The 16,242-nt window shown below is 37.1% G+C and overlaps 1 protein-coding gene across 1 annotated transcript in view; it reads right to left on the reverse strand.

Annotated features, from left to right (window-relative positions):
- Positions 1-513: 513 nt before the first annotated feature.
- The window catches only part of rpgrip1 (RPGR interacting protein 1), a 39,286-nt gene continuing 23,557 nt past the window's right edge, over positions 514-16,242 (reverse strand). The window contains exons 15-25 of the mRNA XM_052115119.1: positions 14,815-15,315; positions 13,861-14,009; positions 12,771-13,119; positions 9,838-10,019; positions 7,900-8,229; positions 6,641-6,692; positions 6,455-6,552; positions 5,301-5,490; positions 4,952-5,036; positions 1,066-1,193; positions 514-960 (exon numbers count right to left, since the gene is read on the reverse strand). Of these exons, the coding sequence (XP_051971079.1) occupies positions 752-960; positions 1,066-1,193; positions 4,952-5,036; positions 5,301-5,490; positions 6,455-6,552; positions 6,641-6,692; positions 7,900-8,229; positions 9,838-10,019; positions 12,771-13,119; positions 13,861-14,009; positions 14,815-15,315 (2,273 nt within the window). The 3' untranslated portion in view covers positions 514-751. The remainder of the gene's footprint in view (positions 961-1,065; positions 1,194-4,951; positions 5,037-5,300; positions 5,491-6,454; positions 6,553-6,640; positions 6,693-7,899; positions 8,230-9,837; positions 10,020-12,770; positions 13,120-13,860; positions 14,010-14,814; positions 15,316-16,242) is intronic.

Consider the following 16,242-nt stretch of genomic DNA (forward strand, 5'->3'; position numbering starts at 1 on the left):
CCAAGACATTTCAGTGTCAGTGCTTTATTTCAGTAATATTAATTTGATATATTTGACATCTACTAATGACTCAACCTTCATGTTTGTTTTAAGCAAATTAACCACGCATTAATAAACCATAAAGGTTTTGTAAAAGTGATGCGAGAGTATATGCTTATTCACCAGTACAACAGAAAAAAAGACTTTTTGCTGCCATGTGCCATTGTGAATTTGTTTAAGTTTGACTTCCTTCGTATTTTGTATCCAACTAGAATGCATATGATGTCGTAATAAAGAATGCACATCATGGATGTTGGAGCTTCCCAGGTGCACTTGAAGGCAGCATTTTTTGGCTGGCTCAGTGCTTTCTTCATTCATAATGAAGAAAATAAAAAGCCTTGGGTTCAAGTTGTCTGAGTGGAAGGTCAGCCGGTATCTCCTTGATGCTGTCATGTTAGGTGATCTGGTGTGACATACAGCTGCTGAATGATACTGAGTAAATTAGTCAAACACAAACAGCTCACCTGAGTTGTTTATTATTCAGCTTTTTTCAGAAGATACAAGAGTGAGACAGCTGGAATCAGCACAGCTGGAAAAGCACAGTTTTAATGAAACCTTAGCATATATCCAGCCACACTTTTCTTATATGAAATATATAAAGTTATCCTTATCAAACTTCATCACCATTCTACTTTGCACAGTCTACAATTCACTTCCTTCTTATTGGATTGTGCTTGCCACATGTTGGAGTATATTTTAAGATTCAAGATTTTCAGTAAAAATCACTGTCAACATCAAAATCAAGCACATGCATCTCATCATGTTTCTTCATCTCCTCCTCCTCTGATCTGTTTTTCAGTACTCTTCTATCACTCTTCTCAGTCTGATGATATTCCTGATAGATTCCAGTAAGGGCCTGTGCAGCCTCAACAGATACCTTCAGCTTTCCCACCACTTCTTCCTCTTCATCCACACTGATAACTGATGGAAGGACAGAGATTCAATTGTTTAAGAATGTTTCCGTAAAATACATGAATTTATTCTTTAAAGTATACTTCCTAGCATTTCAAATTTATCGAAACTCACCATTGATTTGATGTTCAATAACATCATGTCCAGTTAGAAGTAGTTTCCGTAAATCCAAGTAGGCATATCCGACATCCTCACATTCATCCTGCGCGTTCATTGGCTCACTGACCACTGTGAACTTCAATCTATAATGAGAGGATAGAAACCTACAGATTAAGAGTAACTCTTAAATGCATTCTTTGGGTCTTCAGTGACCCGGGACCTCATTTCACCCACTCTATCCATATTTTTTGCTAAAATGGTGTTTAATTTAATTTGATATGCACCAATACAAAAATACAGAAATAAAGTAGTAATATTTACCTACATATTTTTATTAAAACAAAATTGTGAATGAACAGGGTGTGCAAAAACTAAAACTTCACTCACTTATGTTATAATCCAGTTAAATGTAACTTATTATTGTGCAGTCAAGTTTATAATTTTAATATGAATGAATCTTTTTTTGAGGATTTGTGTTAAACAACAGTAATATATTTCTGTCATATTTACTTCACTTTCACCAGGAGCTTTTTTCTGGCCACTGCACTGGCATGCATGCACATAACAATATCTGAAGAAATGCGGTGACCTCTATTTCTATGATATTGTGTCACATTTTAAAGTTTGTATAATAACTTTTAAGATGCTCCAAGATGCTTTGTTTTGAATTGCCTGAATGGGTGAGCCTACAGCACTTTGCCTTCAAAATTCATGTGAACCACTGAAAACTGCGTATCATGAGCACAAAACCACCCAAGTGTATCTGTCTGCGTTACTCTCTTGTGTAAGACATGTGACAACATACAGTTGAAGTCAGATGTTTACATACACTTTAGCAAAACACATTTAAACTCAGTTTTTCACAATTACTGACATTTAATCGTAGAAAACATTCCCTGTCTTAGGTCAGTTAGGATCACTACTTTATTTTAAGAATGTGAAATATCAGAATAATAGTAGCGAGAATGATGTATTTCAGCTTTTATTTCTTTCATCACATTCCCAGTGGTCAGAAGTTTGTATTTGGTAGCATTGCCTTTAAATTGTTTAACTTGGGTCACAACTTTTGGGTCACCTTCCACAGGCTTCTCCCAATAAGTTGCTGGAATTTTGGCCCATTCCTCCAGACAGAACTACTGTAACAGAGTTAGGTTTGTAGGCCTCCTTGCTCGCACATGCTTTTTCAGTTCTGCCCACAAATTTTCTATCGGATTGACGACAGGGCTTTGTGATGGCCACTCCAACTTTGTTGTCCTTAAGCCTTTTTGCCACAAATTTTAGAGGTTATTGTCCATTTGGAAGACCCATTTGCGACCAAGCATTAACTTCCTGGCTGATGTCTTTAGATGTTGCTTCAATATTTCCACATAATTTTCTTTCCTCATGATGCCATCTATTTTGTGAAGTGCACCTGTCCCTCCTGCAGTAAAGCAGCCCCACAACATGATGCTGCCTCCCTCATGCTTCACAGTTGGGATGGTGTTCTTTGAATTGCAAGCCTCACCCTTTTTCCTCAAAACATAACAATGGTCATTATGGCCAAACAGTTACATTTTGTTTCATCAGACCAGCGGATATTTCTCCAAAAATAAGATATTTGTCCCCATGTGAAATTGCAAACTGAAGTCTGTATTTTTTATGGCGGTTTTGGAGCAGTGACTTATTCCTTGCTGAGCAAACATTCGGGTTATGTCAATATGTGACTTGTTTGACTGTGGAAATAGATACTCGTCTACCTGTTTCCTCCAGCATCTTCACAAGGTCCTTAGCTGTTCTGGGATTGTTTTGCTCTTTTCGCACCAAACTACGTTCATCTCTAGGAGACAGAATGTGTCTCCTTCCTGAGCAGTATTATGGCTGCATGTCCCATGGTGTTTGTACTTGCATACTATAGTTTGTACACATGAACGTGGTACTTTCAGGCATTTGGAAATTGTTCTAAGAATGAACCAGACTTGTGGAGGTCCACAATTGTTTTTCTGAGGTCTTGGCTGATTTCTTTTGATTTTCCCATGAAGTCAAGCAAATAGGCACTGAGTTTGAAGGTAGGCCTTAAAATAAATCCACATGTACACCTCCAATTCAGTACACATCCTATCAGAAGCTAATTGGCTAATTGTCTAAAGGCTTAACATTATTTTCAGGAATTTGTCAAGCTGCTTAAAGGCACAGTAAACTTAGAGTAAATTCTGACCCACTTGAATTATGATATAGTCAATTAAGAGTGAAACAATCGGTCTGTAAACTATTGTTGGAAAATGACTTGTGTCATGCACAAAGTAGATGTCCTAAATGACTTGCCAAAACTATAGTTTGCTAATATTAAATCTGTGGAATGGTTAAAAAATTAGTTTTAATGACTTCAATGTAAGTTTATGTAAATGTCTAACTTCAACTGTATATTGAGCAAGAAAGCTCCCAGTTTTGTTCATCATTTGATGATTATTTGGGATGCATATGGAATGCATTTGGGGAGTTTGACCATGTTTTGCATACATGTGAGGACTGGCCTTTACCGTAATTCAGTTTCTGTATTTTCTTATTTTTTTATTTTTACAGACAATAGCTACATGTCTGAATAAAACCTCAAAATGTATTTTTGTATCTGTTTTGTGTCTTTGCAATCCACCGGCTGCACATATATTATTAAACCAAAGATATAAATGGAGAAATTATAAATTTCTCTGTTTTGTTTTCTCCAGTTGGCACACAAACTAACCAGTTATTTTCATCACATTTCTCCTCTTAGTGATACGGTGGTATTATTGCATTGATTATAATTTTTAAGTTGCAGTATATTTAATAATTTTACAAACTTTTCCTTTTTTCATATTTGTGTAGGTGTAGGGTTTGCTGCTGGACTCCAAGTAAACAAAACAAACACAGTGAATGAATGTGACATCAACTGTTGCAAGTTGGGGCTACGGAAGGTTGTAAAATGCCCCTAGGGGGTTTAAAGTGATATCATGTCGATGACGGAGCAATAGTTATAGAGCATAAAGTGCCCTAATAGTTATTTTCATGCCTTGTCGTAGTCTTGCAGGATGCAGGCAGACACTTCTAAAACAACCCGTCACCCCTTGATTGTTTTGCTATCCAACCACGCCCTCCACATTACAAGTGTTGCAGAAAGCAGGAGATGTGCCTAATAAACATTTAATACATGTATTTTGAGGAGAAAAAATGGCATTTCCTTTGATTGCAGAAATGAATAAGAACGCTAGTTTATGTTAAGGTGTTCACTGTGTTCTCAGTGAATATACATTAGTTTAATAACTGGGGTCTCAGAATGCTCAGAAATTATAAGGTATTATGTAACTAAAAGAAACCCCTTTGGATCTGCACTAATCACAAAAGTGACTAAATTTAGTTTCAAAACTGCAAATTTTGCCAAAAGGTGAGGACTTTGCATCCTGAAATAAACACCAACAGCAAACTCTGACACAAACAGAAGGTGGAAATGTGCTGTTTCTAGAGAAAATTTATTTCTTCTCACATAATAACATAATATCAATGGAAATTTTATTTAGTATCCTTTTATTTATTAATTCATTTTATTTGTTAGTTAGCTGCTTAATAAGTGGGATGATGTAGTAAGCCGGTAATTATCACAAAATGAACCCTTTTTATTTTATTATAACGACCGGCTTAATGAACATTATCCCTTACTTTTTTCTAATTGTCTTGGAAATGTTTTGAAATTTTTACACTATCAGGCTTTTTGTTGATCCATTTTTGTTAAAGAGGTATGTTCTGATCTCTAAAGACTCAAGGTGTGCATTAAAGAGTTCGAAGATTTCCTTTATAAACCTTAAATTGTAATAACATGATATTGTTGTTCACTGTTATTTTATCTCTCGTTGTTGGTTGCTTTTCCATCCGTTTCAAAGTATCTCTTTACCTGCCGTGGTTTGGGTCAGTGCCTTCCAGCATGGTGTAAAGGTAATGTCTCAGAGGAGCTGCTTCCATGGAATCCACATGGATCACTATGAGAGGGGAAAATGTGTGAAAAAAGAGAGGACAGTACGTCTTAGAATTATGGATCAATGTGCAATTATTCTTCATCAGCATATTTTATGTTTTATATAAAGCTATGAGGAGTGGGATTTTGGACAAGCAAGATTTCAGTGGGGGTGGAGCTATTGAGCATAATGTGACAGAAATAGAAACTGACAAAACAGTGTTGCATTTATTGTGTCACACCTGTTTTTGGACACAGTCTAGGGCTAATTTCACCTCACTTTACTCACCTCTTGTAAAGTTATAGTGTATCTCTTCCCCCTCTGTTGGTTTGCGCAGAGACATGGGGGTTTCTGTTGTTTCCATGGGGATTCCAAGGAGGCGGTACTCTACATAGACTTGATGCACTGATTGGTCACGTGCAACATTAGAGAAGGGATTAAAAGAGAGTGACAGGATTTCCACTCTGAGTCTGTCTCCCTGTGAGACACAAAGACAAATGTTTGATTTTATGTACTGTAGTACATACTCTTCCCTCTTTAAGGCCAACAAATTACTCGACGCAAATAAGAGAATGCAAACACTTCTAGAAGAGCCCTTCTAATAGGGGAGCCTACAAGCTTAGCCTAAAATAGCATAATGTGACACTCCCATAGACATTCTATGGTGGTACACTGGTGAGGAGACAAGAGGCCGATCTTTTAGAATGGATGTCTATGGAGGAAATGCTTCAGTGTGCTGAATAAACTGCTTTTGTGAGGAAACATCTCAACACTTAATGAACTGACCGCCTTTCTGCTAATCGTCAACATGTTTTACGCTATACAATCATTTTGGAATGAACTATGTGTGGAGTTTACAATGTACTAGGATACAATTTCTGTTTATAAGAGAAGTCACGGAGGATTTTGAGACAGGTAGATTTCACTATACATCTCTCCCAATTGATTTATATGGTATCCACAAACAGTGACTTCTCTTATATGACTGTTGTAACACACTAGTTGACCGTTACTACCCATTGTAGAGCCACAGAGGTTGTCATCTCAATATACTGTATATAAAAAAGTCTGTGGCTTCTAGATACACAACTTCAATTTCACACGTTGTTCTGTTCCAAAATGTGCCAGACCACAAATCATAATGCAACATATATAAATGAGTCATCTTCTGTGGTCAGTTTTTCTCTTTCAGATCAACTACTGTCATGGTGGAGCACAAGTTTGAAGAGAATCTTGCTGTAAACAGTTAGAGTTAGTACACTTTTGACATTTTTATAGCTTGCTACCCGAGTGACAACATTTGATGGTAACTCTATCGCCCCCTTGAGTACTGAGGTTACCGCCACAGCAATACAGTCATTTTTTGCCCTAAATGACTAGTATTATTTTGTATATGTTTTCAACTTTAAGCAAGATTTTTATAAGAGAACTGTTTGAGTCACCTTTTTACATGGCTTTGATAGGTGAGGAATGACGATGACATCACTTCCACTTGAATCCTTTGATTCATCCGACTGAAGAGCATCAATGTCACTTTGAGCTGTTTTGGACAGGAAGTTAAAAGAGTTTTTAGACCATTGATTTATAACTTCTGTAATGAATTTGTGATTGTTGAGAACAGTTCTTACTTCTGTCTTCTGTCTCATCCTCTTCATCATCTTGTTCCTCCATCTCAATTTTCTTCAAAAGAGAAAGAGGGACAATTGCAGATTCACTTTTAAACACATCTTTACTGAATTATTCAGACTTGTGTAATAGATTTAAAAATGCAGTTAAATTAATTTGAGGTTTCTTTTTTATTATTAAGCGCAAATGTATCTGTTTGTTTTATAGAAATATATATTATACATTTAATGCTGTCACCCTTAATGAGATCCAAATTTGTTATGCCAGATAAATAGACCTTGAATTATAAAATTACATCATTTTAAAAAAAGCTACTATGAACTTAAATAGCGTCAATGTTAGTTAACTAGTTTTGGTAATTTACCTGTAGTTCACCTGTAGTTTTTAAATTGGTAACTCGGCTGTAGTTTATCAAAAGCCTTTCCAACATTTAATAATCTGCAGGATATGAATTATATATATAAAATTCAATTCTTGACATCAGGAATGGAATAACTACTAGAGACACGCAGGGCTCATTTTTGATGTCAGTAATAAGGTTTGCACTAGTGAAATAATTAGATCTCAAAAGTGAGATTATTACTTGTACATTCTTGGTTTCAAAAATGGAATTTCAAGGAAAATCTATATTTCATGATATCTTTAACTTCATTTTCACTCTTAGAATTATGTTGGTTGCTCCTGTTCAAAGCACGGTTATAGATATTTAATACATTTCTTACTTGTTCAAACTCCAAATAGACATATCAACTCTGATACTAGTAGAAATTAAGATTTTTGATATCAATAATGACATTATTTCTAGTACAAATATCCATTCCTGATATCAACAATTATATTGCAACTATGGTAAAAATGCTAATTTAATCAATTTTAACATGATGTTAGATTTGATATTTCTGATATCTGGAATTTGATATTTGATATTTGGAAATTGATTCAGATCAATAAATTGAAGAGTATCTTACTGTAATCTAGCAGTTAAACTTACATTAAAGATATCTGACATTAACAGTGCCACTAATGAAAACCAAATTATCAACAATAGCATTTTAACATGTGAAAATTGTAGATATCTCTAATTCATATCCTGCACATGCTAAAATAATGAAATGTAGTAGTTTATCGATTTTGAAACTATAGCTTGCCAAGCTACTCATAATTTAAAGTATCTTCCCCAACACTGGTAATCAAACTTAATTACGATTTAAATACTTAATAGGCACTAAATCGTCCTGTTGCATTACATGTATATGTTTACCTGTACTTGTGAGTCACTCTGAGAGCTCTTTTGGCTGCGAGGGGTGCTCGGCTCCGACACTGATGCTCTGAACTCTATAATTCCATCTGACTCCGGTAACTTGACAGACATCGCAGGAGTCAGGTAAGCTGATGTTGTGGGTTTGACTTTGTCCTGAATGGGCAATGCTGCAGGGCAGTGTTGTTTTCGTCTAATTACCCTTGATTGTTGGACTGAACTAGACTGTGATTGAAGGGGTGTGGCTGAGCCTCTCTCAGGGGTTCTGATGGGTGTGGATGGATGAGGCTCAGTGGTCTTGGGTCCATGGACTGGGGGATGCCGTAGCTGAGACTGAAAGCATTGGATCATAGAGTGAATAAGGCAAGTATGATGAGTAAGTTTGTAGAGTAGATTATATATTCAACTCAAATGCTGACAGAGTATATATTAATGATATTTTACCTGCCATTTTGCAGATTCTATTACATTTTGATTTTGTTTTTCCAAAACCTAGCGAGTAGCCTTACTGTCTATTGACTACCTTAGCTACATCTTTCCAAGGCAGCACTTTAACTGATATGAAGCCTCATAAGTGAACGATTTGGAATGCTCTACTTAGGCAGACTCATCAGTCATACAAATAGTGTTTTGTTCCAAAACATAGTGAGCATCCTCCAGAGGCGGTACTTTAAGACATCATAGGTGTACTCCTGATGCGAAGGCTGTTCCAAAAGGAAGGTATCTTAATTATGCTGCCTCATACGATATCTTGTGTTTGACAGTTTCAAAAAGGAAGCATGGTATGTATCCTTCCAAAGGTAGGCGATCCCAGAAAGCACTGTGATATGTTCGGTGAAAAAATAAATACAAGATGGCAGACAGAGCGAGAGAAATTTCCATTATAAGTATACTTATAATAAATGTAATACCAAAAAGTATTTTCAAATAAAAGTTTCATGTGATAGAAAACTGTCTATTTTACCCAAAATGTGTGTGTGCTGTATGTATTTATGCTCTTTAGATTATTGTGTCATTCCTCTCCTGTCACTTGTATTGAAATTTGTTGTGAGTTGAATCTCCTGTGCGCTGGCATTTCAGTTTGGGTGCTGCCATAGAAGACAGCTGCCTAAGCAGTTAGGGCACAGTAAGGCAGCTCACTACATTCTGGAACAAACCCTGTGTTTCTCATGTAAACCACACTCGAGACTCGACTCACAGTTGATTTTAGTTTGCATTCAAAAGTGTTAGCATGTTTTAAGCTAATAAACACAAATAATATGTAAAATAGTCAATTTTATGGGGTTGCTTTCTCTGTCAGGGATATTTGGAAAGCTGCCTAAAAATTTGGCCAAGAGAAGGTATGTTAGGGGGCAGCATATTTGTGCAACATATTCTTAACTGTTGGAAGAGACTTTGCATTGGGAGCACCTATAATGCATTAAAATGCTGCCTATATACACAGATAACTAGATTTTTGGAACAAACGGATGCAGATTGATCATTGTACCTTAGGGTAATTTGTATTTACCACCGTACAAAAATATTTACATATAACTTATATTTACATTTCCCTATCTGTCACTCACTCGACATTGTGTCGATGAAGTGACACTAGGGGTCACTCTTGGGGGCCTGAGACATCTCTGATATTTTATGGAAAGGCCAATGGGAATTGGTGAGTGGTATTTGCATGCCACTCCTCTGAACGTACGTTTATAAAGGAGGGGCGTGCATACCACAATGTCTGATTCCCTCCATCAGGGAACGGAGGTTATGGAAGTAACCAGGATGTTTTCATCTGTATTTCATATTTATTTCTTAAATAATTTATGCACTCTCAAAATATAAAGTGAAATTGGAAAATCTTTTTTGCTTGTTTGAGCTGTGGATGAAATGGGCTGTCACTTACAGTGCATTCACTGTTTTACTTTCATTGTCTTCTCTTTCATAGACACTTACCCTGGGCTTTGCAATGGGTCGCTGTGGTACCTCAGTGCTGGGCATAATCCTCTCATTCTTTGGTCCTTCACTTTCTCTTTGTTTTGAGGGTGTCTCAGGTGACTGGAAGGGGTATTTCCACCTGAGAGTGACCCTCACTATTCCTCTGGGACTGCCAGCTGGGTCTCTGAGCACATAATCACCTGACCGAGGGGAACATAGTAACCATTACCCATTGACGTGCGGTCTGGGTAGGCACTGCCTACCCTGCCAAAATTCAAAAATAAAATGTTTATTAAATAATAAACTTATATTTGTATTTTAACTTTTTATTCTTGTGATTTATATATGCAATATGTGTGTTATTCCAATTGTTTAGACGTTATGATGACAAATGTAGCAGTTACGCATAATCAACTAAAAACAAATGGTAGAATAAGCAGTGCTTTTACGGTCCATTCATTGCAGACGACAAGCGGAAAACCCATGTTGCGCATGCGCACTTCGATCCTGTATTCTTAACATGTACGGCAAAAAGCACAAATCTGCTGTGCCTTTTGACGTAAATATGTTATGCCCGTAATCATCTCCATTACGTATCAGACATGGACCAATTAAAATCGAGATATTCCTGGACATTTGCGTAGCTAACGTCATTACACCACAGCTAGCGTACATGCCAAATTCAAAATCAAAATGACAGCACCGGCCGTAATCACGGAATTAAGACATTTTTCCTAGCTCGATTTTAATTCCAAATATGAGTTAATTGCAAGAGGGAGGTCTACGCCAGCCTTAGATGGACTAGTTCAGCAAAAGTGCCCAAAAATTATCCGATCATTTCAAACTGATTGGTATGTAAGAAAAGATTGGCTATGTGGCTGTGCTAACAATCAGTGGCTGTACTGCTATCCCTGCCTGCTTTTTTCAACCAGTCAGACTGTTTGGACTTCAGCGGGATATTGTGATTTGAACAACCTGCCCGCAGCTTTAACCAAGCATGAAAAGTTGTCAGCTCACATCCAGTGTCAAATTACACTGAAAACCTTTGGAAAATCTCGGATCGACCTTGCACTTGACGAGCAAATGAAGCTGAATATAACCTACCACAATGTAAAGGAAAACCGAGAGGTTTTGAAGGATCTGATAAATGCGTAACGTTCACTGTTTACGTGCTTGTGTGTGTGTGTGTGTGAGAGAGAGACAGAGAGAGAGAGAGAGAGAGAGAGAGAGAGAGAGAGAGAGTACACGATATACATCCTGATTTGTACATTTCTTGATATGCCGCGCTTGTGCGTAACGTTCACTGTTATTACGTATTATTAGCTTAAACAATAAATCAGGTAATCTGGCTTTCATAACTCAGTGCCTAGCCTCTTTAAGACATCACCGCACGTCACTGCCATTACCCACCAGTTAACCTTTGTCTCATGGGCCATTCACACAGGACATGTATGTGGACATGTGCTAGACGGATGTCTTCAACTGTTGCGATACATCTCACATTTTTTGTAGCATCTCGCACATGTGTGTTGTGTATTTAATATGCTGTAAGTCAAGAACTGTTCCAATGTGAATGCCCTTTTTTGATTTCCAGACAAATATGACTTTTAACCACTTTAAATAAACATTTTCTTGGAGGATTTTTGGATGTTTGGTTGTAAAATCTTTGTTTATTAAATATTTTGGATAATTTGATTGTTCTACCTGTTATCAATAAGAGTTTAATCTAGCTCTGGTTAACAAATTTGACCATGTTTACATCCATTCTGCCGAATTCTGTAGATTTTCTCTTAATTTGTAAAACATCTTTGTATTCCATCTATTCCTATTCAACGTATTTGTTTAGGTTATTGTTGTTCATTTTCTATAGCTTGGTAAAAGTCAAGCCCAGTTGAAAATAATAATAATAATTCTAGCTTTTGTTGTCAAGGCTGCATAAACTTGGGAATGAATGTGTTCAGACTCAGCAGCACAAGATTTGTCACTCAATGCCATTTGGAGCGTCTTACAGACCAAACTGCACAAAGCTAACACTGAAACATAGAATTGTTATAGAATTAGCAAGTTGTAATTTACTAAATAATGAATTAGTGTGACTGTGTGTCACTCACTGGTCACCACCTTATTGGTATAATGTTGTTGCTTACAAGAAGTGTCACTGAACGATATCAGTGAAGGAATCTGAACAACATTGTTTGGTGAACAGATTCAAAAGATTTGATTCAATGCAAAAGAATTTAGTTCTCAGTACAAGTTTAGCTGAATAGTGCAAAAGTTTGGTTCCGGAAGTAAAAAATACCATTAATTCTTTCCATAGAACATTTGTTTTTTTAACGATAACCTATAAAAGCTCAGAGGTTGTTAATTGATGTTACTGATGAAGAATTGATGAAGAACTACAGTACCCATGATCCTGGAGGTTAAGATCCACCAATCAGTGAGTTGCAGCAAACAAAGCACAACAAAAGAGCTTTGCAGCGACCATGACACACTGTGAATGATGCAATCGAGTCGCCCTCCTTACACTTTCAAACTACTTTTATGTTTGCAAAAGTCAAAGTATTTTGCAATAAAAATAAAAATATATTGTTTCTATTCTCACAATCAACAAATTTAAATCAATAGCTTTATATTTTTTCATTTTAAGGATTTTAGGATTACATAATTCGCATTGCTTCATGGGATTGTAGTTCATTCCCTCATTATAGATGTCAGGAACACAGCCTTGCACCTTTTTGTTTGATTATTGTATTATTTGCATCTAATTAAAGTTTCAATGTTGTGAATTACCTCAGAGCTGGTTGGTTTGGTTCATGGCTTAGAACTCTTATGAAGGATGAAATCCCTAATTAAATTAATTGGGAAAATACTGGAAATAAGACGACTGAATATTATGAGTGTATTATGAGTCTAGCCACACTCTTGCAGGCTAATTTTATGGAGTAGCTTACCTCTGATTGGTCGACCTGCCGCAAGGGCCTGTAGTGGGATTGGTGTCTTTGCCAGATAAGTAGGAGGAGTCTGACTTTCACTGTCATCAAACACATACACCCACAGACTGCCCACATACAGATATTCCAATACATCCATAGTTACAGCTAATGGATAGCTTGCTGAGTCTACAAAGACAGGGTCCGCACAGCAGTGAATGATGGGTGTGGCATGGAGTGGCAGGTCATAAAGGCGGTAAGTTAAGTATGCATCAGGAAGTAGTCCTGGCCAGCGTGTACTGAGGCCCACACAACGCTCCAGTACAACCTCAAGCTCATTGGGTATCCCTCCACCATAATCAAATATCTCCTGAAACACAGACAACACAAGTGCTTTGGTCATAATTATTCAACTAAATTTAACACAATTCCAAGACCAACACACACTGATTTCCAGTAGCAGGAGACTAGTCCCTAAAAATTAGCTTCATTTGTACAACTATAGAAAATAGACATCTAAATGTAATCAGTCACTTCAGCCTGATCTCATGAAAATGACGTGACTTTGGCCATAAACCTACCCTAAACCTTAAACCTAAACCTAACCAATAGTGTCATGAAAGTGTGGACTCATGTGGATTCATAACCTGGTCCTTTACATTGCAAGTGCAACGCTCTATCAGTCGAGATACCACTGAACTTGATTGTGCTTGAACAAGCTACAATCAAGTAAATGTAATCATCTTACAAGTAATGCATTTTAGTAAAGGTGTTTAGGTGTCATAAAATAGCATTGTGTAAGAAACAGGGTGAAAAGTGTTTTATTTGTGATTTCTGTGAAAAGGGATACAACTTGTTTTAACTCCTCTAGTGTTCATCAAACTGCTTTGATATGCACAACAAGCGTTTATAAAATAATGTATTAAATTGAATGTATAAATAATTTCTCAAACATGTAGGTATAGTTACACGAATCTATGATGCTTTCATTGTATGGCAAAGAACAGCTTGGAGATTCTCCATAACATTTCCTCTTGTGTTCCATAGAAGAAAGAAAGTCATTTGGTTTCAGAGTAAGTGACAACAGAAATTTCATTGTTAAAGCATTTACCTGTTGTTCCCAATGAGTCCATTCTGAAACTCTGCTGTGTCTTACAGCTGTTCTACTTGTAGCTCTTTCCAGCTGTTGTTCTGTAAGGTCCACCTGAGGGTGTAAACACACCCAGAACTCAAGAATTCCAATAACCTCTCCTTCAGCCCCTGCAGAGGAGAACAACATAGAACATGATCCAAAAGTACGTCAGGTGTAGTGCCAAATATTATAAATAAAGAGATACAAACATTTTATGAAAATAGTGACATCTGATATGTTCAAATAACCATCTTTCAAATGCTGTTATAGTAAATGATCATGCAAAAAAAAAAATTATAATAATAATCTGCCATTATTTACTGTTTTTGTTGTTGTTTTTTTTCAGTGGAAAACCAGATAATTTTTGAAGAATCTTTATGCAGCTCTTTTTCATACAATAACATTTCATAGTGACAATATCTGTCAAGCTCCAATGAGCAGAGGTGGAAAGTAAGGAATTACAACTACTCTCATTACAGTACTTGAGTATATTTTTACATTTTTTCTACTTTTTTTAGGTATAAAGAACTAATAGTATTTAACTTTAGTTTATTAAAACTGTATTAAACTTCACTACAGTTCTTTTTCACCATAATTACAAAGTACAAAAAAAAAAAAAAAAAACATAATATTTACATAAAATTATATTTCTGAACTTTTGGTAAGAGAAAGTTATTCATGCTAAATCTGCTTATAAACTAAAACACACTGTGCGTGGCATGACGGAAGCCCTCAAGGTACATCATCATGAGCACAGCAGCTTGAATAAACTGCTTCTCCAAGACTTTCTGCCCTGTCACTATACAAGAATACTGTGATTTTCTGCATATTTCATTTTATTCTGGAAATGATCCATTCATTCAGGTATGAGGAACCTTCTGAACATGTTTAACCACTGATCAAACTAATGTGTCCTTTTTAATTTTGTCTTACCAGTGATGTTGGCTCTGTTTTTCATTCGTTCACTTCTGCGCTGTATTGCCTCCATCAGATAAACCCTCGCTCCCCCACGAGTCATAAATCGCACCCCTCCAAGTGCCTGGTGCAGTTCAATGGTGATGGACCCACCCTGAAGCCCGATCTTCTCCAGGTCAAAGGAAGAAAGTGCGTAATGCGACGTGAAGCCATAGTTTGGCTGTCCACCTGATATTAATGGAGTTGAGAGCGTCTCAAAGTCAAGGAAGCCATATGTGCAAAATGTTACGACCCCTTGGTGCTCTCCTGTGTCTTGTCCCATGACTCTCAGTCCCAGCGGTGTGAAGGTGGCCCCAGTAAGATGGATCTCCAGAAGCGATTCCCCCCCACGCAAATGTGTGAATATGGTGCTCTCTTCAGTGGGTTGAACTGACTGTTGATCCAGTCCGGTCCAGGTGTACTGCAGTGGGATGGTCCGTTTATAGTTTTTGGGGCTGTACACTAACTCCTTGAGCTGAGCTAAAATGATAGAGGAAACAATGCCATTGTTACACTTCCATTATTAATAGAAACTATATTAATAATATGCTGCAAGCAGCAATTACGGTGACAGACACACCAATTGAAACAGTAGCAATAATATTTGATTACCTAAAATGGCGATTTCTTAGGGTCAGCAAAGCCTTCTCTGCTGGCCTAACATGCCAAATAAATAAATATTTTTCATCCTTTCATTCTCAATCAACTTTTTGCATATGTATTTTAATCACTTTCCACTCTCAACAAATAGAGAAAAAGGAAAAGTTTATCCAGTCAGAACGCTTACAAGCAAAGTGTGATAACTATTTCACAAATCTGTCTGAAGCAGCGCGTGAGTCTGAGCTCCACCCCGTCAGACCTTCAGAATTTCTACAGAATCCCTCAACAGTGCAAATGAATGAACAACTAAAGTCAGATTGTCAGATTCATCAGCCAATCAGATTGATTTATTTGTTCTTGGTGGTGGGTGTAGTTTTTAGGATATGTCCCGGTCGAGGCCTTCCCGCTGACCTTGAGTGATGCAAGTCGGCTGTCATCACTGACCCTATCGTGGAGATCCTCATGGATTTAAAAACATGAGATGTTCTGCATGACCGAGTGATTGCTTAATTTATTAAACAGGAAAAGAGGACTGATTTTCACTTCAAGTAAATTGGTAAGTGATTTTTTTGTTATTATAATTGATCTATTGTCACACATTATAAATAAATTTCTGCATATATACAGTGATGTTACTTTTTTTCACATATGCCAGCTAAGCTGGGGTCAGAGTGCAGGGTGAGCCATGATACAGCACCCCTGGAGCAGATAGGGTCAAGGACCTTGCTCAAGGGCCCAACCTTGTCTTGGCAGTGTTGGGGCTTGAACCCCCGACCTTCTGGTCAGTAACCCAGAGCCTTAACCGCT

The sequence above is a fragment of the Xyrauchen texanus genome, chromosome 42 (genome assembly GCF_025860055.1).
Source record: "Xyrauchen texanus isolate HMW12.3.18 chromosome 42, RBS_HiC_50CHRs, whole genome shotgun sequence".
NCBI classification, from domain to species: domain Eukaryota; kingdom Metazoa; phylum Chordata; class Actinopteri; order Cypriniformes; family Catostomidae; genus Xyrauchen; species Xyrauchen texanus.